This window comes from Octopus bimaculoides, chromosome 1 (assembly GCF_046866305.1).
Source record: "Octopus bimaculoides isolate indiv1 chromosome 1, ASM4686630v1, whole genome shotgun sequence".
Taxonomy (NCBI): domain Eukaryota; kingdom Metazoa; phylum Mollusca; class Cephalopoda; order Octopoda; family Octopodidae; genus Octopus; species Octopus bimaculoides.
The window spans coordinates 179,424,163-179,447,638 of NC_142928.1; the positions used below are offsets into that span (position 1 = coordinate 179,424,163).

A 23,476-nucleotide genomic window follows, 5' to 3' on the forward strand; every position below is an offset into this window, starting at 1 on the left:
GAGAAATGATTATGAAATAAAAGATAATAAATATAATTGAGATAGTAAATATTATCAGTATTAAGAAGAAATCCATTATAGTTTTTTTATAACAACAATTTTCGATTATTAACTTAATTTCCCTCTAGAAGAAATGCAATTATGCATTGATGGTTTTAATCTCTCAGATACAAACATAAGATTCTAAAGCAACAATTGTTAGAAAAACAAAAAGAATACAAATCTGCCTTTTAAGTAATTAATATCGGGGAATTATAATTGATTTCTACCAAAACTAACTGGTAAAATGGTCAATCCCTGATTGCTGTATTAATAAGAGTTAATGAAAAGCTTTTTGGGGGTGGGGCAGATTCTGGTTGAAGATCTGTCAGAGTAGAGATGCAGTTGTTGGGCTTGTAAGGAATATGTGATATATAAAAAGATGTAGACTGGTTTAGATTTTAGAGTAGATTTAAGAAAATAACTTAAAACTATAGTGAGGTGAGAAGCTGCAAAGATATAGAGATTTGTTTGATGTATTGGAGAAATATGGGGGTGGAGGGTGAAATGTACAATGAGATGCAATGATGTAAAAATAAGTAATGATGAAATACATTAGTGATATAATGTTTTGCTTTTTTTGTCTTTTTTTGTGGGTGGGGTTTATACAATATTAATGAACCTGTCTTTGAAAATAATTTTTAAAAAAAATGTTCTTTTGCTGCAAAGTTTGGAAAAAAGGTATAAAATCTGTCTTGCAACAGAACTGTGAACCCAGACAATAATGAGTGATTTCAGAAACGTAATAATGAGGGGAGAAATAATTATAAAGGATTCAGCTACGTCAGTTACCTTAAAACATTGAATTCAGATATACAAGATGATTTAAGCCCATGAAAAATATATACACACACAAAGGAGAAAAAAATAAAAAATAAAATGGGCCTCACCCCCCAACCCTCTTAACTGTTATGACAAACCACACTTTACTTTCATCCAGTTAATAATGTTGTACAGTCACTTATATTCCAACATTTATACCTGTGCAAGCAATTATTCATCAAGTGTAAAGGGAGAAAAAATTCTAGATGATGTGAAACATTAATAAAAAAAAAAAAGCAAGCTATTATACTATCAATGGTGAGTTTTTTTCTTCTTCATATTTTCAAACCATATTTATATGTATTTTTTTAATTATTTTAAATGTCATTCTTTTAAGTCTTACTCCACATATTTAGTTAAAAATAATTTTTGAAAACACCAACAATTCAACAAATCTAAAAGTGGTTGGCTTAAAATATACAATTTCAGAATTCTTTGATACTGCCCTTTACGGTAGTTTATTGTAGTGATATGTTGGTGAGGGACCTGACACAGGTAAAATGGAGAAGATTTTTCTTAACTGCAAAATTTTTTCTGGCAGCAATATTTTAAATATGCTACAACAATGACATAAGTAATAGTACTAAACAGCTGTTCTGCATGTATACACACACTGATGTGTGTGTATGTGTGTGTGCGTATACATACACACACATCAATATAAATATATATATATATGTATATCTATGTGTGTGTGCATATCTACCCACACACACACAAACATAAAAACACATGCATACACCTTCTTTTAAAAGCTAAGTTGAGGAAATGCCAATAAATTAAGTCAAATACTTTGCTGTTGCAGTCACAAATTAACAATAATTATGTGGGTTTTTCATTCTCACTGTTTCTGCTCTCTTTCAAATAACACATTCAAGACCTCCCCATAAAATAAATTGCATACATACATACATATATGTATGTATGTATGTATATATGCACAAAAATCCTATTACTACAAAGACAATGTATGCCACAATGCACAGAGAAATCCTCACAATGAAGAATTTTTGGCAACTTCATTTTGTTCATCTTGTGGGTTTAATCTGTGACTCTACTTGGTAAACACTGACCACAGCCTCCAATGCAATACTGACCACATAGATACGTGAAGTGAGGTTCTAAGTTTAAACAGATGAACGCTATAATTTGTAGTTGATTTTTTTTTTTTTCTTCTTTTTCATATGTTAAAAACTTTTTGTAAAACCTTGCCCTTAGAAGAAATACATTCTTTTGAAAGTTGCTCTCCGCATTCATTCAGAATCTTTCATACATCCAGTTTTAATGTTTTTCTCTCTTTTTTTGTTTGTTTGTTTAAATCCTTATTTGTCCAACAGCAATATTTTACAAATAAAACATAAACATTAGGTAGCAGATTTTCTTTTATCCTAGTGTATATCCAAACTGATAAAAATAGATAAGAAAATAGTAAGTAATGGGACACACCAATTCAATTAAGTATGTAAAGAACAGATTTAATATACCTATCCAACCCATTCCAAAAACAATAAAATCTTTAGCTGACTAGTTTTTTTTTTTTCTCTAAATATTGGTCAAAAGAAAAAAAAAAGTATGTTACTCTAAACATTGGTCCAGAGATGCAGCATTGAAACAAATAGAATTTGTATCAAAGTACTGCATTAAGGTGCAAGATATAGAATACATCTACTCTAATGTAAGAAGTAAAGTTACTTTTCATTATAAAGAAATTTAAAGGCTTAATTGCTATTGGTATATATAGCAAACAACCGATCAAATTACAAAATTACGAGAAAAAAAACCTCCAAAAAACCCAACAAAAACGAAGTGTTAGAAGTTGTAAAAAGGCCCTGCAATAATAATAATAATAACAATAATAATAATAATAATAATAATAATAATAATAATAATAATTGCTGTGTCAAAGACAGAAGGATAAAAACACGCATAACTGGATTTGATGGATATAAGGTGTCAGGATATGTAATACAGAAATGGAGAGGGGGTTGGGGAAATCTGTTGAGGGTTGATAAAATTAAAGGTTCTTGTGAGAAGAAAAGTATGTGGGTGAGGTCAGAATGAGGACAAAACAAACAAAAAAAAAAGTGAGTGGTAGAGATGGGGGTGGGGATTTAAGCATACTGGAAATTTGAACCTAATCCAGGCAAGTAATAATTGAAAAATATATGTATATTTATATATATATATTTATATATATATATATATATTGATTTATTTATTTATATTTATATATATTCATCTATATGTATATGATAAAATTGGATGTGATATTTTTCAATTTTTTTCCCTTTAATTTTTTTTTTATATTTTATTTTCTAATATTTCTTTTATTTTCTCTCTTTTTTTAACGCCCATCCACTGTACAGGAGTTTGACAGGAGAGTCCACCAGATCAATGGCTGCCAATTGCTTTAAAGACAAAAATACAAATCAATATTTTGCTAAATTGTTTTTTTTTCTTCATTTTTTTTTATCTCTCCTTTGGGGGGTTTTTTTTTTTTAAATCTTCATAAAAAGACTGAAATCTTCCCAGCATAATTTGTCACTTGAAAGTTGCTATTGTTAGGGGAGGATTGGTTTAAAAATTGCTTAAAATTTCTATGACAATGTTCTTTTGTTCCTTAAAGGTGTATACAGTTTCAAGTCCCTTTCAAGTGGGAAACATAAAAAAAAAAAAAAAAAAACCTGAAGAAAAAAATTCCCTTTTGTCCTTTGCTTTTTAAAGATCAATCAGTCGGTGGCCTTTTTGTTTCCCCCATTTCCAAGAATAGCCGTTGTAAAGAAATGTGTTTGGTTGGGACCTGAGACCCATCTGAGCAGTGAAACAATGAAATTGTGTTTAACTGCAGTGACAATTGTCAAATACAAGAGTCTTTACCTGCTGAACAGTTAAGTTTCTTTTCCTTTTTTTTTTCATTATCATTATATATTTGTGTTTATTTTATTTTATTATTTTTTTTACATATGTAAACCATTGATCTAAAAAGGTTCAACTTGATTGTTGCTGTCATCATGACCCTCTGAGGTAACACACCAGCCTCGTTTTGGGTCACAATTAAGAAGGAAGCATTGCATTTCGCAGCAACTTCTCACTTATGGTTGACACAACATTCCAACAGATTTGGAGCTGGAAATGTTGATGTCAGAATTTTTTCTTGTTTTCTTTTCATTTTTGAAAATTTTTGTTGTAATTTATTTCGCCACATTTTTACCAGTTGTTTTATTTTAACTCTTTTTTTTTTTTGTTTTGGTGAGAAATTTGTTTCACTTTATTTTTATTTTTTTCATAGATTTTTATTCAGTCTTATGATTTAATCACTGGGTATGCTAGCTGGGATTTGCAGTTACTGTAGTGTCTCCTAAGAGTCAAACAACGACAAAAGATCATCATTATTGTTACTGCCATTCCCACTGTTCCCTGAGCCAGGTGCACCACCAGTGCCATCTCCGCTGTTTTCAGGAGGACCCAAATATGATAAAAGTTCCATTGGATCACCTATGTTCTCAGGAAGAAGCTGTAATGAAAAGAAAAATTTCTATTAAACATTTATTCAATACATTTTTTTCTAAACAAGTGACAAGTTTAAACAAATATGTTAACTAAACCTGAAGAAATAAGAACTTAACTGAACCTAAAAGCTATCTCAAATCCAAAATCGTAACAAATTTTGGTCATTATAAGAAGGAAAAAAGCAAGAAAGATACAAGTTATAAAGCATCAGTCCATAATATTATACAGTAACAAGTCAGAGAGGTCTATAGACTTCATGCTACAGTGCAAGAATTATTTCTTCTCATAGAAATAACAAGAGTGAGGCTGAGAAGTTTGCTTCCTAACAACATAGTTTCAAGTTAGGTGCAGCTATATGGCACTGTGCCTTCGGCTATAGCCCCAGGTTGACTAAAGCCTTGAGAGGATTTGGTAGATGGAAACAGAAAGACGCTCATCATAAATGTATGCGTGTGCAAGTGTGTGTTTGTGTTTCCTTGTCTTGACATCATGTGATGATTGTAAAAGAATATCACAGTCATGGGAAAATATTACCTTGCTTGGAAACAGGTAAAGGTTGGTAATAAGAAGGACATCCAGCTATAGAAAATCTGCCTCAACAAATCCTGCTTGATCTGAGCAAGCATGAAAAAGTGGATGTGAAAACAATGATGATGATGATGATGATGATGATATGCACGTTCATTTACACTTGTGCATTGCTGAAAATAGTGAGCTACAGGTGTCGCTGTCAATCCTTCTGTCAACAAATGGTCAGCTGGCTTAGCAACTTCAAAACTTGCATGTGAAATAATAAATCCCTTACTTGAAAAACAATAAGGGTTAGCAACAGGAAAGGCATCCAGCTGTAAAACAATGCCTCAGTAATATATTTGCCTAACCCATGCTAGCATGGAAAAACAGATGCATAAACTAACAAAAACAAATGAATGAAGCAAAATTAAAACATACATCAAGTGATTCTTGTCCTTGTCCTTCTCCATCAATAATGGCAGCTGGGTCAAAGTTCAAATCTCCTAAATTTCTATGGTGTGATGAAGTGTCTGTAGTAGGTGTATTACTTGGAGTGGAGCTGTTAGGCTGATGACTGAGCGGATGGCTGCCATTTGATGAACTGTTGGGAACTTGTGATTGGCTGGGCGGTGTCATGTGATTGTTGATGCTAGAAGGATTCTGTTGGTGTTGCTGCTGTTCCATTCCAGGATGAGAAGATCTCAGCTGTTGACCAGTCTGTTCAGCAGCACTGGGATTATACTGGCTTGAAGGAGGTGGCGGCAGTGGTGGGGGTATATGGCCACCCAGTTGTTTGTCTGTTGAATGTGGTGGTTGCTGTTGCTGATGTTGCTGCTGTTGCTGCTGTTGCTGTTGTTGCTGCTGCTGCTGTTGCTGTTGTTGTTGTTGTTGTTGCATTGGTGGTTGTCCACCAGGTGGCCCACCAGCCATATTCTCATTAATATGACTTAACTGTCCTGGAAAATCTGGAGGTCGGCCTTGAAAATTCCCACTTCCATCATTGTAGTTACTACCTGTGAATGGTGCTCCTGAAAAAAATAAATGAATATATTCCAGACATCATGTACCACAAACTCATTCATATAGTAATTCCATACTTATAGTTTGTTAACTTTAGATTTCATTTTACTTCAAAGCACAGATAATTTATTTTCTCTCTTCAAATGAAATATTATATCTATATCAGTTCAACCCAAGTACAGCAAATTTAAATACAAAAGCATTTATAAAATATTACTGGTCTTGGTAAGAACAGTTTCTGGAATTCACTGAAGAATTAAACCACTGAGACAATATAAATCTGACATTAACTTTGATATCAAAATAGTTCAAAGTGCTGTATGTTTCTGTTTTCATTCCTGTAGATATCTTTTATTATCAATAAAGGGGCTTTAGGAGGATAATTTAAATCAAAAAGTGAAAAGCAACAGGAATGATAGAAAAAAGAATCTGACTTCCTTCAATTTTGATGCACAACATTCTGCATTTACTGTATTGGAACTTCTTTCTCAATTAACAAAATTGTGAGACAAAGAAAGAGAAGAAATTTATTTTACCACCTAAACTTTTCAAAATATATACTTTAAAATAAAATCGAATCAATGCTAAAGATTTCTACCTTGAGAGGCAGGAGGCAGGGGATAGGGAGAATGCTGGCGAGCATTTGGACCAAATTCCCATGAATTCATAGTTGGTAAGGGCATACTTGATGGAGACATGGCTTTCATCCAGCGACTGTTACCACCACTGCATTGTTCTGAAGGGGTAACAAGAAAATTTTTTTTCTTAGTAAGAATTCTAAAATGGCTGCCAAAATTAGCAAAGTAAAAAAATAACTGGATGAAATCAAAATTTACCATTTTCATCAGGTTCTTGTTTCACGGCTGTCTTTAATGGTACAGGTTTCCAGCTTGCAGTCTGGTCAATAGTAACTTCTTCAAAATCTGTCTGAGCCAAATTATTGAGAACCGCCCAAATATACTGGTCAATTTCAAGACCTTCCAGTAAAGCTGTTTTGCTGAAAATGTGCAAAAACAATTTTTGTTCAGATTCTATAGTTTTATATATATATATATATATATATATATATATATACACACACACACACACATACAGAAACATTAGCATAACACATAATAAATACTGCAAACAGAAACACATATAACAAATATCGAAGACATTAAAATACTATCTAAAAGATTGCTGATGTTGCACCATTATCACATTAAATTGTAAGTAATCTAGTGTTGTAGTAAAGTAAATATTAATCTTTTTAAATACATTTTGTATCATCAAGAATTGTTGGCAAATCAATCTAATTCTATAGCAAGCTGAGCCAAAAGAATCATACTTTTCTAAACATAGATGGACAGAGCAATATGCACTCACTCACACATACAGACACACACAAAAAGATACATTAATGGTTTGACATTGTCATTTGAGTTGTGTTATATACCTACATTACATTTATTGAGGTTAAAAGTACTTTGTATTTTCTATGTATTATTTGGCAAAATGCCTTATAATTTTAGAATAAAAGCAGCTATTCGTTTTTGCTCCTTCCTATGAGATAGAGTAATCTCAATGTTCATATAACTAAAACAAAATGCTGATCAATAACTTTGCAAATCAAATATTTTGTTAAAAGACGAGAAAATTCAGGACTAATTTACATTCGTTACATAGTAATAAGTATGAGTAGTGTTGGAAGTTTTATGTAGCATCTATACAATAAGAAGAAAAGCAAACATTAATTTGCTAATCTTTGAAGATATAAAATATTTTACTTACTTGCAGACAGGACAACGCCAGGAACCCCGCTCACAATTTAACTGTAGGTATGATTCCAAGTCAAAACACTGGAAATAGAATACAAGATTATATATATAAAGGATTATAATTTCTTCAACTCTCACATACTACATATCCCATTACATTTTGGCATAACCTGCCGATAACTTTGACCTCTAAGAAGCTGCCCACCTCTCTACCTGACACCAAGGAAAGATACCAGTTAGAAGCTAAATTCTGCTCTCCTAAATCCAAGTACAAATTAGCAAAGAGATTCATCAAACCTGCTGGTATGTAGTATAAAATATAAATAAATCAATAAATAATAAAAACTAAGTGTCACTAATAGATGTTAATTTTCATTATACACAAAAAAAAACAAAAAAACTTCAGATGATTTAACAATAATAGCATGCAAGGCCAATGAGAGGATTGGTAGAAGAAAACATAATGATGCCACATACATATATACACACACATGCATATGCATGTGTGCACCCATGTGTGTTTATATTAGCAATTGCTTACAATGGGTGTTGTTGTCCTACCACCCACTACACTCTGTAAAGTGGGTGGCGTTAGAAAGGGCATCCTGCCATAGAAACCATGCCAAAACAGACTCCAGCTGTCCAGCTCCTGTCAAACCATCCAACCCATGCCGGCATGAAAGATAGATGTTAAATGATGGTGATGAGGAGGCGGAGGAAGGACATCTATCTATAACAATGCCTTAAATAACAGGTGTTCAACTAATACAAACATGGAAAAACAAATATAAAACGAACGAATGAATCCATAACCAGCAGGAACTTTATGCATCAATTAGTTTAGAAGTGATAGTTGTGTATTTAAGAAGTTTGCTTGAAAACAATGTGGTCCGTTTCCTCCATATAGCACCTTGCTAAGAGTCTTCAATTACAACCATATATTGCCCACTGCTTTATGATTGAAATTTAATACATGAAAACTGGAAATATGACTGTAGGAAGCCTGATGTGTGTGTGCATGTGTCTCCACAAGTCTTCCCATTGGCAACATTTGGAAAGGGTAACATTTATTTTTATGTCCCACATCTCAATGCTCCAACATGAAAATCGGACAGTATAAAGGACCTTGTTTGAAAAAAACATATAATGGTTGCCGTTAAGAATAATATCCAGTCACAGAATACTGCACTGCCTCAAGATGTTTCATCCTGTGTATGCCAGCATGGAAAAAGCATGCATAAAAATATAAATGATGATATAGAGGTATCAATCAGTTCAGAAATTACTGTTCATTCTGTTATTTGTTTCAATCTTTGGATTGTCCACACTCCTACCCTAGAGTGTGTGTTTCTGGTTGAATATATTGGCCAAAGTGCTTATTTACTTTATTGACCTTGGAACATGGAAAGGCAAAGCAGACCTCTATGAGATTTGAACTTAGCTCATGAAGCTAAGAAGTGTGATCAAACACTAGAATGTAGTTGGCCCAACACACACATACACATATAGAGTCATATGTGCATAACAAATTTTTAGAATAGATGCATCACATCTTTGTCATAAGAACATCCAGTCATGAAATACTGCCTCGACATGCCATCCTTGGAGAGTGGATGTAAAATTGATGATGATGATGATGATGATGATATATTCTTTTTTTTTTCTTTTACTGGTTTAATTGATGAATTTGGCCCAAATTCATATTTCAGTCTGGAACTTATTTTGTCTACTGATCAGTGAAATTACAAATGTAGAAAACATGACCATAAACCCAGATCCTATATACTATAGGCTTTGGCACTGTGTCCATCTACCAAATTTCTCTTACAAACTATTAATCAACCTGAGGTTATACAACAAGACACTCGCCAAAGTGCCATGCAGCGGGATTGAACTTAGAATCATGTGGCTGCAAATTGAATTTCTTATTCACACAGCTACACCTGCACTTGTGTGTGTACCATCATTTTTTGTTTTCTTCTAGCAATCCTCTCATTGGCCTTGTGTGTTAAATCACGTGTGTGAATGTATGAGTGTGTATGAATGTGTGTGTATGTGTGCGTGTGCATGTGACAAGTGAGCAGACATGGATAGCTAGGTCCCTTTAGCTCTGGAGAGGACACAGCAACCTCTCTAGTGCTGATGCCCCCCCCTCCCGACACGCACACACACAACCTAGTACACTCAGTAATGTGGCTGGTGTTAGGAAAGACATCCAGCTATAAAAACCAAACTAAAATTGAAACATGAGTGAGATATGGTTCTCCAACTCGTCTTGAACTGTACCTCTGAACATCCACTGGTTTTGACTGTGGCCACCCATCCAACCCATGCTAGCAGGGGGCATATAACGACAGTATGTAAGCACTGTAAGCGTGCATGTGCATGTTTGTGCATGCATGCACACTCATGAATTCTGAATAGTCCCCATCTCTCAAATTTCATTCACAAGGCTTTTGTCAACAAAACATAATTGTAGAAGACACCTGCTGAAGCTGTATTATAAGGAGGTCAAACCCAGCGTCACATGGGTTTGAAAGTGAATTTTTTTAGCCACATGGCCATAACTGTACCCATGTATGCTTGTTGTTGTAAGTATTAATGAAAAATCAAGTATTGCTTTTTGTGCAGACTTCAAATTCAATTTGGCAAAGCAATGGCCACAAATAGTTTTTACACAAAGAGATAGATTAGCATCTTATTTTTAGCTTACATAACTGCAATATAATATTAATGCTTTCATTGGCAGCCACAGTTTTTTCAAAGACATATTTATCTACAAAAACACAGTGTAAATGATCAATGTTTTTTTTCTCCTATGTCAATGAAAAATTCATATTTAGAAAAAAAAAAGAGATGTTATAATATGCGTTTATTGAAATGGGAATGGTGTAATACATTTGTCGCAGGGAAATACACTTAGAACTTCAAACAGTTTCTGTATTTAGCAGGGAAAGTGTGAAGTGAGGAAAATAGACAAGAAAGCTTACCTGGATGTGTTTGCAATCATGTCCTCGAGCTGGCAAGGTTATCCTTCGGAACGTGATTGGACATTTCAAAGACACTTTCATAGCTGTCTGCTCTACACCATCTTCTCCATTCAAAGTATTACCTCCAGCGGGAACATTGCTAAAGTTTCTTTTGACTGATAATTCCAGAAGAAATGATTCCATTAGATGAAATAAACACAGCATTCAAAGTAAGAAATGTCATAATATTTAACAATTAGAGCTAAAAAGCCTCTCTACCTTTTATTGTTTTAAATTGTAAATTTAGTCTGCATTTTCAGTATCATTCTTCTTGAGTTAATAAAGAACCTTATAATCAAAATAGTTCTGAAATATCTATTTTATTTCTATTCTTCTTAAATTATTAAACAGCTGGCCAACTAAGCTTAATCTGTTTTTATTATTTTCAAAATAATTGCAGCAGGCTTTTGCAACCTGTTTAAAAGTGGTGTTTATTTTATTTTCCTCGGTAGCATAGCAATGACAGTTAATAGTACAAAAAACTATGGAAATATTCAGCAGGAGAGCTGGGCACAAGGAAACATGAGCATTTTTTAAAACTCTGTTAAAATGTGGACAAATCTGATCATAAGTCATTATGTAATATTATATTTAAAATGTTTAGTGCTAAAACAAAAATGAGGATTAAAGTTTTTGTTGTACAGTAATTTGTTTCAGGAAATATCTTCTGTCCCAGCTTCTTCAAGTAAAACATAAGTAATTCACTAATGCTTCCTTTAGTTTACATCTTCCACTACAAATTATTCGTTCTTTAACGTTTATAAATAATTATACAAATGGAAGTGATAAAACTATGACAATATTGATATATTGGTGTAAATAACTTTAACTTAACTCATTTGTAAAATAAAGGAAAATAATATTATTAAAAGTCAGGTCTTAACAGCTGAAACTAGAACTAAGCTTTTATAAAAGCAAACAGTACAATAAAAAAAAGAAAAAAAAACATGGACAGTGGGTTAAATACTATCAGGAAAATAGGTTGAAAAGCAAAAATCAACATACTTTTTGTTATGCAATGTTCTGCTGGAAGTAGACGTTTGCGTAGCAATCCCTGAAGTACAGATCGGACACTTGGTCGATGAACAAGCTGGAGCACAAATAAATGGGACTGAAAAGGAAAATAAAAATAAATAGCATAAATAACTGACAGAATACAAATATATGGCAAAAATTAGCATATAAACATCAATAAATTACTATTGCAAATAAAATCAATGAAAACTTTATCCAATAGACATCATCAGCATCGGTTAACGCCTGTTTTCCGTGCTGGCATGGGTTGGACGGTTCGACTGGGGTCTGGGAAGCCAGGAGGCTGCACCAGGTTCCAGTCTGATCTGGCAATGTTTCTACAGCTGGATGCCCTTCCTAACGCTAACCACTCTGAGAGTGTAGTGGGTGCTTTTTTTTTATGTGCCACCAGCACAGGAGCCAGAGGGGGCTGGCATTGACCATGATCAGATGGTGCTTTTTACATGCCACCGGCACGGAAGCCAGTCAAGGTGGCACTGGCATCGGCCACGTTCGGATGGTGCTTTTTACATGCCATTGGCACGGGGATCACAACTACAATTTCCATTTGATTTGATTTTGATATTGCCCTACGATCCAAGGTACTTTTGAGTGGGCTGATTATGTGACACTGGAGTAGGTTACAGCTGTGAACTCATTTTATTTGTCAGGTCTTCTCAGTCACAGCATATCTCCAGGTCACAGTCTTTTGTCATTGCCTCTGTGAGGCCCAACATTCGAGGGTCATGCTTCACCAATTCATCCCATGTCTTCCTGAGTTTCCCTCTACCCCGGATTCCTTCCACTGTTTAGGAGTGGTACTTTTTGACACGGCTCTCTTATCCTGTGTTTGAAAAGACAATCTCTCCTCCAGTACTGGTATCATAGTCACACCTGGATTTACTTTGTGTTACTGTAGTAGAGGGAATTGGTAATGGCAGCAGTAGCCAATTTAGATCAAAGAAACATACAAAACAATATAAATTTAGCCAACATCTTTTTTCAGTTCAATAATTTCAACAACTTACACTTTAATGCATGAAATGAAAATTTGCAACATTATTCTTATAATTCCATGATTGATTATACCAATAGAAAAAAATTGAAGCAACGAATATAGAAATAAACTGAAACTATAACAGGACACTTACACAACAGCATGCTGTTACTGTTATTTGTATGGTGTTTCGGCCTGGTTGGCATACATCCTTCAGATAGAGGGGCTTATGAGAAGTCTTATTTTCTCCTCGCTCTATATTAAGGGGGGTTGCATTGACACTGACCGTGACAGATGCTGGCCAATTTGTATTCATTTGCCTATCTTCATGATGAAAACATTTCAGCTGCAGTTCAAGGTCAGATCTGAAAAGACATACCAGTAAAATTTAATAAAACTTTTACGATAATTTCTCACTCCACCTCTCACCATTTCAGTGCAACAAACAATATAACTCATGAATAAATTTAATTTAAAATATTTGTATTGTAAAATTACCAACTTGAAATGCAGACCAATATATTATAAATTCTTACTGCTTTAAACTCATTAACCATTAAAACAAGCTTTCACTGCACCCTCCGTTAGTTTGTAGCAGCACAAGTACAGACAGACAGAATCCACCTCCCCTCTCTCACTCACCAACACACACAATAGCTGACCAACAAATATTACAGAAATTAACATTAAGGATAATGCATAGAAGAAATGAAGAAATGATGCTACTAACCGCCACATAAGAGTTTGATAAACAGATTCCCGTAAGTGAAAGGCATGGTTGCTCACTGCTAAATTGTGTTCCAATCGGAACGGATGAAGTACAGTGCCATCTCGTACAGGAAACGTTAATCGGAGTTCATCATTCTCTGAAAAGACAAGGAAAATTTATTGAAGGATGCATGTTTTTGCCTCTAATTTCATATCTATCTATCTATCTATATACATACACACAAACAATGAGTGTCTTTCTGTCTCCATCCACCAAATCCTCTCACAAGCTTTTGGTCAGCCAGAAGCACTTGTCCAAGGTACTACGCAGTAAGACTGAGCCCTAAATTATATTGTTTAGAAGCAAGCTTCTTAGTCACATAGCCATTTTTATGACTATTGCCATATAATGCTAGAAAACTTCACTTCTGCTAATTCATAACTTCTCACTATGAATTAGTGAAAGTGTTGTTCCTTTGCTAAAACATTATATCTATTTTTGTCTACATACACACCAAATTATCTTGATAGCTCTCACACTGTTCTATAGTGAAGTCCTGAAGGCACAGGGATTCAATTAATAATGAATTGGGTTCGACTGGTAGTTGTATAAAACAAAAACAAAAACTAAACGTCACATAACAGCTAGACAAATTGATAACTTGGCCTTAATAATCACACAACATTTTTTATTTTGTAATATGCCAACACATCTCAAATAGAGGTGTGATCTTTTATTTTTTTAAATGGAAACAGTACATGCCAATGAGGTCATAGTTTTGCAAAGAAATGGAAAAATTAAAAGCATCCTTGTCATTTTAGCAACTGATCATAAACATTTGACATCTCCAAAGGAGGACCTGGTTCAATTTCAGCAAAGGATGTCAAACCATAGATCATTTTAGTCCATGTTAAGACTGCTTTTACAGTTATCATCAGTTCGTTCAATTTCCAAAACACATTGTGTCACGCGTGACCTCACACATCTTGTAACACTGTTTATAGTGCTTAACAAGTGTTTTATAGGGGCAGACTGCTAAACCAACACATTTTCTTTTTTTTTTTGTTGTGTGTGTGTGTGTGTGTGTGTGTGTGTGTGTTTTGGAAGGAGAGGTTGAGCACAGTAGTGCAAGCTAACAAAATATTTGTCAATGTTACAATGCTTCTGTTGTTAATTATAGTAAGCTGTACTACATTATGGTACCTACTTACAATAGTTATATTAGATCAAGGTTACAGTAGGGCAACAGCAATAGAATACAAATTCTTATCCTTTTGTCTGTTTGTCCAGTACATTGTTGTTGTTGTTGTTGGCACTCATCGTTTATGACGTTGAGGGTTCCAGTTGATCCGATCAACGGAACAGCCTGCTCGTGAAATTAACATGCAAGTGGCTGAGCACTCCACAGACACGTGTACCCTTAATGTAGTCCTCGGGGATATTCAGCGTGACACAGTGTGACAAGGCTGACCCTTTGAATTACAGGCACAACAGAAACAGGAAGTAAGAGTGAGAGAAAGTTGTGGTGGAAGAGTACAGCAGGGTTCACCACCATCCCCTGCCGGAGCCTCGTGGAGCTTTAGGTGTTTTCGCTCAATAAACACTCACAACGCCCGGTACGGGAATCGAAACCACGAGTCCGCTGCCCTAACCACTGGGCCATTGCGCCTCCACTCCAGTATATTACTGAGTCAACTATTTACACCCCACCCACAAACCTTTATCCTTTATGATAAGTCTTTACCTTTCTTAATAGGTAATGTTGGTTTCAAATCTTGAAACTGTGGTTTTATATCAGCACCTGGGGATACATATGGGGGTACTGCACTGCCTGGGGTCATTGGTGGTGTTGGGTTACCAGGGAGTGGTGAGTGCTGGTAGTTCATGTTAGTTTGCTGAAACAAAGAAAATAAGACAAAAAGTTGTAAAAAAAAAAAAATCAATTACAAGACATTTTAATATTTTTGTGTGCATGTATGTATAAGTATGTATGTATGTATGTGTGAGTGTGTGCACAATATAAAAATATCAAGCAACAACCTTTTCATTCATCCATCCATCCATGCATCTGTCAATCAAGAACTGAGTATCTTGGAAGTAGATTTGACCTACTTTTAGATGTCTATCAGTTGCTTGGGCCTCTAACCCAGGAGGCATTGCACTAACCTCTCCTCTTATCTGGAAGAGGAGCAAAAAAGTAAATAATGATCTCTTTACAACAGTGAGCTCTTTACTTTTCTAAACTATGATATTTATCAATTAGCTAGACATATAATTCATAAAATAGCAATTCAAATTAAATACAATAATAATAAAAACTATTATTTTTTTTTTTTAGATTGAAGAGGCATAAGTCTATTGTAAAATTCACTTGTATATTTTTTCCTTACAAAAAAAAAAATATATATATTTTTTTTTATATATAACCGTTACTATGAATAGAATAACTGCACGAGTATGTATGCGTGTGTTTGTGAGTTTATGTACGTACGTGTAACTGTGTACACATAAGTAACAGCTGTTTATAACTCGGCAAAATGTTTTTACAATTAGATTTTTTTTTCTTTTTCAAGAAAATCAATGACCATCTGTTTTTCTTCTTTTTCTAATTTCAGTCAGCTCCAACAGTATATATATACATATATATATTTGTGAGCCTAATACTCTAACCATTGAGCCATGTGCCTTCATGTGTGTGTTTGTGTATCTTCTCAAAGAAAATCTAGTGGAGCAGTGAGTGTTCAGTACCTCAAATAACCTGCTCAAAAAGTTATTTCTCGTATTCGAAATCCACATCTCTTTTAAATGTGACATGTTTTCATGTGAAAGTCGATGTTATTTTCACAACAAGCATTTATATCTGCAATTTATAATATAATCACTTTCTAATAAATACATACATACATGCATACATACATGTGTGTGTGTAAGCAAAATAAAATTTGATTCATTTCAAATTTTGGTTTTTCACAACTGTCAGCTAAAAGTATATTTCTTTCTGTTTTTATGCCTCACCCCACTTTAAGTTAACATGCAATGTCACAATTTTGCTCCGGAATAAGACACATACACAATGCATAACTGAATGCTAGCAAGGCCTGCTCCTATTTCATGATGAGTTCTTAGAACGAGGAAATAAACAGCTATGCTGTTGTACATACAAAAAAAAAAAAAAAAAAATTTTTTAAAGGGGTGAAGGGTAGTTGCTCTAATAATATCTATACTATTCATGGTAGTAAGGAATAACAGACACTGACATAACTAAAACAAATCAATATGAATTCATAATCTGTAAGAAAGTAGCACTGATAATATATCACCCTCAAATTAGGGATGTTTCTATGATATTTCTCATCAGTCATCTGACTGCAAATGGGAGTATTCCAAAAGAGTATTTCTTTGCACATAACATACACCTTCTTGTTGTTGTTCCTCTTCATCATCATCATCTTTTTATCATCCACTTTTTCATGTGTGAATGGATTGGACAAAATTCATTGAGCCAGATTTGTTATAACCAAATTTCCTGAAGAAATCCTTTGTGTATGTGCATGCATGTCAGTGAGTGTGTGTGAGAGAGAGATAGAGAGATATAAAGAAATAGATAGATAGATAGAGAGAGAGAGAGACTCTAAGTATCATGCAATAGTTACAAATGAGTGCAACTATCATATAAGTTTTATATGAAGGTATTTATACTTGGCCATTATACAATGGTGATTTCCAGAAGCAAAGATCTTTGGTCCCACCTAACTCTTAACTTGGGGTGTGTTTTATTTACCGACAAATATATTATGTATATCAGTGCAACAATATAAACATGTCTCCATCCCATATTTATTTATATAAATAAATGAGGGAAGACTCAGATGATGATAAAACAGAATTCAGATAAATCATAAATCGTCAACCAGTTCGCTGCAAAGCAACAGTGCTGACAAGTCATTTGCCAAATCTCACTCATATATACACACACACGTTCTTCAATTACACATACACATGTAGACATTTACAATTGATGGATAGTGGTGAGAAAGGTGAAAAGGTAGTGAAAAGAAACTGCACAAAGCCCAAACCAGTTAACTAGATTAAGTTACAAAGAAAACCAGTTATAAAGTTGTAGTAAAACCTACCTGAAAATTTTGCTGTGTAGGGAACTGGTTGGGAAAACCAGGGGGTTGGGGTTGTCTAGTGGAGAATTGATTTGGCCCCATATATATATTTTGACCATTGGAATAAGGTGGGGTAGGTCCATTAGGGCGAATGCCTTGCTGTGGTGGCCCTACATAGTTTGGTGAGGGCAAGGGTTGTTGAGTTGGAGGGTACTGTGCCTTGCCCGGGTGCTGTGGTTGGCTCCCATATGCTGTTGGTGCACCATACTGTAGGTGAAAATACATAGTGATTAAGCATAAACTAAGGATGGTGAAGGATTGCAGTATATTGGAATCTTACTTAAAACGTGGATCTGTGTAAAGTAGATGTCATTGTACATTATGCATTTATAATATATTACACAATCATTTACTTTATGTATCACACACACACACATATATATATACATATATTGTGTGTGTGTGTGTGTGTATGTTATATATAACACCCACTGGAAACATTTCCTCTATTGAACACAAGAAATCTTCAATGTTTCAGTGATTTTTTTTTTTTTTAAATAATTAAAATTTTTAATTAGAAACTAAAGTAGTCACATAAATTAAATGTAAAATATAAGTTATAATTTGTCTAATTTTAAAATATATTTTAATTATTGACAAAAGATTGATTATTGATATAATTTGTAAATATATATATTATATAATTTTATTTACAACTATATATATGCCCTAGAGTATATATGTTAAGGTGGATATAATTTCGATGCTTATGAGAATGCAAACTGTTGTGCAATAATTACAATAAAGCTTGTGAATTATGAGTGTTACTATAAGCAAGATTAGTACTAAGATTGCAGGTGAAAGAAGCTAATCAACAAGCCAACATTCCCTACCTGAGTGCCATTTGGATATTGCTGTTGTCGTTTCTGGAGAATTTGCTGTGGACTTGGGTAGGGTGAAGCTCTCCTTTGATGATTGTACATAGTAGGCATAGTTGGCTTGCTTGGCATCCCTCCTGGACCCGGCGGTGGACCTTGAGCCAGAGTCATACTGCCTGGAGGTGGACGTTGTTGAGGAATTCCATACTGATTATTAAAATGTTGCTGACTTTGCATCTGAAAATGAGGAAAAATTCATGTGTAAAGAAAGAGAGAATTTAATTAATCTCAATTTAGGTGTGTGTGTGTGTGTGTGTATATATATATATATATATATATATATATATATATATAAACATCAGATTGGAGCCTGGTGTAGCCATCTGGTTTCACCAGTCCTCAGTCAAATCGTCCAACCCATGCTAGCATGGAAAGCGGACGTTAAACGACGACGACGACGACATAAAAAGCTCTGCCCACTCTATGGGGTGGCTGGTGTTAGGAAGGGCATCCAGTTGTAAAAGCCATGCCAAAGCAGACACAGTAGCCCGGTATAGTCTTCTACCTGGTAAACTCCTGTCAAACCGTCCAACCCATGCCAGCATGAAAGACAGACGTTAAATAATGGTGATGATGATGATGATGATATCATGTGACTGACTGCTGCTATCATTAGTTGTTCAATCAACTGAATCAGAAAACTAGTTGTTACTAGATCACCAATGTTTAAATTTGTTTGACTGCCTGTGTTTTAAGTTATTTAATTTAAGTAATAAACATCTGGGTATTGGTAGAACTGATGAAGAAAGAAATAACTACCAACAATATCTTGATAGTGATCTGATATACAAGGCTACATGTTTTTAAATGATGGAATCATTTTTGATTTATTGAGAAAGTAGGACTGTGACAACTTAGCATTTTTCTTTCTGTAACTCTAAATAGCTCTGCCTCTTCTTCACCACCATCATTTATATGTACAATAGCTGGCCACTGTACATATGCATTGATGGTGGATGTATAACAGATAAAGCAACATAAGTAAGCCTAACATACCAATTTAGCTTTCTATCTGTGAGCAACATAACTTTGTCTTCAATAAAAGTTTAAAATCTTAGGTGTTAATAGGACAATAGTGCCAGAGTGAATGGCAAAGATATTATCAAGATATTTTATAGCAGAATAATTAGGCCTTGGTCAAATAAAGTGCAAAGCATGTAATCTGCAGTTTTGTTGTTTGTATAATTTTTGCAAAGAAACTCATAAGAGACAGAATTACTGAAGAGTGTTATGTACTTATTAAAGGTGTTCATTTATATCTTATTTAAATGAACAAGTTGCAAAAATAATACAAACTAGCTTGTTAGAGAAAGTTTAAGTGATCTTTAGTTTTGGGATTTGGTTTGCAAGATTCTTTATGTGAGTTCATGTGTTGAAGCATATTTTGTTGTGTCTAGGGAGAGTCATTGTCTTTTAGTGCCTTATTATTTAACACACTCACCAGTAAAGTCTCCACTCATTTATTTTATCTAAAATTTTAAGAAAATATTAGGCAAAAATAAGTAAATGAGTGGAAATTTCATCGGTGAGTGTGTTAAATAGGGCACTAAAAGAGAATGATTTTCCCCAGACACAACAATATGTGTGTGTGTGGAAAACATTTTGTCTTTTGCATACTTAAGATTACCAGAAATCAAAGACAAATACCAATCCTTATTTACAAGTGACTGAAACTACTAAACACACACGCTAAATATATCAGTAGAACTCAGAAGTACAACCAGTAAATAGGTATATAGATATTTGTTAAGATGCCAATATTTATAGACTGCTCATTCTAGCAAGCTACAAATAGTTTATAAGGGATATGTTTGACTTGTAAACACTTTCATAAACTATTCTAGTAAATTTTGCAACAAATATAAATATGTACACACACACACACGCACACACATAAACACATGCATACATACCCCTCACACACACACATAACTACTCAAAGCTATTATTATTTATTTAAGAATTTAAACTCAACAAAAAGCACTTAAATGAAGTAATTTCCATCTCTATGCAATTGTCAGCGTATTTTCAATTTTTAATTGTCTCATTTTCATTTTTAACTGTCATCTAAAAATGAAAAACTGCTAACAGAGAGAGAGAGAGAGAGAGAGAGAGAGAGAGAGATAGAGAGAGAGAGAGAGAGAGAGAGAGAGAGAGAGAGAGAGAGAGAGAGAGAGAGAGAGAGAGAGAGAGAGAGAGAGATGGAAATTATCAACTGTGTTTTGTTTTTACACATATTGAATCTATAAATTGATTGCTCTGTATGTATATATATGCATCAAACATAGCAAGTGTAAGAAACCCACAAGAGAAAGACCAAATAAGATGAAGAATCATAATGAATGGAGAGACACTATCAACCTCAATAAAAACAGAGAGAGAGAGAGAGAGAGAGAAAGAGAGAGAGAGAGAGAAAGAGTACAGGCACAGTAACTATTTTAGATGTTTGTGATAAGGGTTCAAAGAAACAGACTGATAAATAAAGTCGGTATTTAGAAAGGTTAGCAAGTATGTACATGTACACAAACACACACAAGTTTATATGGCTTTTGCATATTTTGATATTTGTAAGAATTATTGGGTCAACATTTCTATAGAGTAATGGCTTCTAATGCTAACTGTAAAGAGCGAATTCTGGCTATTTTTAGCTGTGCGGGGGTCGATTTTATCGACTCACTCCCGTTCCCAAAACTGCTGGCCTTGTGCCTAAATTACTAACTGCTACTGCTACTACTACAACTACAACAATAACAGCAACCAATAGAACTAAAATAGTTTTCTAAGCAGTTTCTTAAGAGGTAAATTGTAAAGTTCCCATTATTTATATATAATCTTGAAACGTACTTTCATTTAGAGTATCTGAAAAGGTTTTATATATAATCAAGACATCATAAAGAAGAATGGAGAATTATACATCATCATCATCGTTTAACGTCCGCTTTCCATGCTAGTATGGGTTGGATGATTTGACTGAGGACTGGCGAACCAGATGGCTACACCAGGCTCCAATCTGATTTGGCAGAGTTTCTACAGCTGGATGCCCTTCCTAACGCCAACCACTCCAAGAGTGTGGTGGATGCTTTTACGTGCCACCGGCATGAAGGCCAGTCAGGTGGTACTGGCAACGGCCACGCTCAAAATGGTGTATTTTACGTGCCACCTGCACAGGAGCCAGTCCAGCGGTACTGGCAACGATCTCGTTCGAATGTCTTTACACGTGCCACCTTCAAAATATATTTATTAAAGCATTATTCTGAATCAAATTCCAATCCAACACATGTTTCTGCTGGATAAGTGTCCTAGTGTCAATTGATGTTGCAGTTATGTGCATTAGTTGATTTAAATTTTAATCAGTTCCAGTACATATTCGTACCTATGCTGCTTTGTTCAAGGTTTTAATCCTGCATGGGTAAAACCTTCAACAAAGCTGTATAGGAATGTCTACCCTAGATGAATATGTACTGCAACTAATTTAAATTTAAATCAACTATTGCAGATAAGTGTTACATCAAAGTACACTTATCCTGCAGAAACTCATGTCAGAATGGAATTTGATGAAAATAATGCTTTAATAAATAAATTTTGAAGATGTATAATTCTCCATTCTTCTTTATGGTATTTTGGTTCCCAACCACATAATTCAAGGTTTAGCCCCACTGCATGCACCTTGGGCAAGTGTCTTTTACTATAGCCCCGGGCTGACCAAAGCCTTGTAAATGGATCTGGGAGACAGAAACTGAAAGACACTCATTGTGTGTATATGTGTGTGTGTTTGTGCCCCCAGAACTTAGTGGTTCAGCAAAAGAGACCAACAGAATAAGTACCAGGCTTAAAAAACAAGTACTGAGCCAATTCATTTGACTAAAAAAAAAAAAAAAAAAAATTCATGGCTGCAGTCTAATGACTGAAACAAGTGAAAGATAAAAGATACTCTATATGCTGTATGAAATCCAACAAAACGAACTCAGGATTTGCCTATTGAGTGAAGTACCATTTAACTTAGTTGTAAAGGATCCTGCATGTTCCCTTTCATTTGATGTGGTTAATCAGATTGGGATTATAGCAGAGTACCTACTTGGATTCCAAATCCCTATTCCTTTACATTTTATATATCTATATATGCATGTATGTATATATAAAACCTTTTAGCATTCAGATTACTGAATCAAATGTGATGTTTATTTATTTACATCCTTTAAAATTAATCATGTATTATCTTGTAGCTTTGAGATTTTGAGGATGTGAATGTTTATTTTTAGATTAACACTGTAGGGTAGGCGTGAAAGGCTGGATCTGGCCAGTTTGGACATAAAGCAGGTAGAATATTTGCGCCAGATGTGGCTGGTTTTAATACTAATGGAACATATATATATAGATATATACACTCACACACAAACACATACATATATGCATGTATAACCAATATAGGTTCAGTCTGTAGAAGAATCTATCACAATACCTGTACTTGGGGACCATACTGATTGTTCATGTTCATATTCATGTTCATATTCATCTGTTGCTGCTGGTTCTGTTGCTCTTGGATAGCTACCATGCTGGCTGTGGCTGTGGCTGTAGCTGTGGCAGTGGCAGCCGCTGCCACCAGAGCAGCAGACAGCGCTGCTGGAGCAGCTGGGTATTCATTATTGCCGGACATCTGGGAAGGGTTAGAACCTGGAGTATTTGGAGTTGGAGGGTAACCACTGAAAAACAAAAACATATTTTAAAGCTTCACAAGAGCAAAGAAAAAAAGAAACAGAACAAAAGAAAAGAAAAAAGAAAAAGAATTCTATTATATTCCAATACAAAAGCTAATTCCACAAATGTTGACCATATTCCTTATCTAGAGAAAGCTTTAAAAGATTTTTTTTAAACTATATATATATATATATTTACAGACTCAGGAGTTTGAAAGTACTTTACGCACACAAGCACACAAAGTAATGAAACCCATGATTTTATTCTTTTATGCTCAATGATATAAGTGTTCCTAAGATTTCTGATGGTGGGAGAGAT

At 34.4% G+C, this 23,476-nt stretch overlaps 1 protein-coding gene across 35 annotated transcripts in view; it reads right to left on the bottom strand.

Moving 5' to 3' along the window:
• Positions 1-4,128: 4,128 nt before the first annotated feature.
• The window catches only part of LOC106871676 (zinc finger MIZ domain-containing protein 1), a 459,684-nt gene continuing 440,336 nt past the window's right edge, over positions 4,129-23,476 (bottom strand). For 12 of the 35 annotated variants that reach the window (XM_089363006.1, XM_089362974.1, XM_089362921.1 and 9 more), the window contains 13 exons: positions 22,923-23,163; positions 18,419-18,640; positions 17,547-17,792; positions 15,158-15,308; positions 13,435-13,570; positions 12,859-13,069; positions 11,699-11,804; positions 10,655-10,809; positions 7,678-7,745; positions 6,741-6,901; positions 6,503-6,640; positions 5,323-5,912; positions 4,129-4,375 (listed from right to left, as the gene is read on the bottom strand). In XM_089363006.1, the coding sequence (XP_089219132.1) occupies positions 4,220-4,375; positions 5,323-5,912; positions 6,503-6,640; positions 6,741-6,901; positions 7,678-7,745; positions 10,655-10,809; positions 11,699-11,804; positions 12,859-13,069; positions 13,435-13,570; positions 15,158-15,308; positions 17,547-17,792; positions 18,419-18,640; positions 22,923-23,163 (2,581 nt within the window). In that variant the 3' untranslated portion in view covers positions 4,129-4,219. Of the gene's footprint in view, positions 4,376-5,322; positions 5,913-6,502; positions 6,641-6,740; positions 6,902-7,677; positions 7,746-10,654; positions 10,810-11,698; positions 11,805-12,858; positions 13,070-13,434; positions 13,571-15,157; positions 15,309-15,525; positions 15,592-17,546; positions 17,793-18,418; positions 18,641-22,922; positions 23,164-23,476 lie in introns of all 35 variants that reach the window. The other 23 variants (XM_089362939.1, XM_089362907.1, XM_089362878.1 and 20 more) reach the window with 3 other exon arrangements.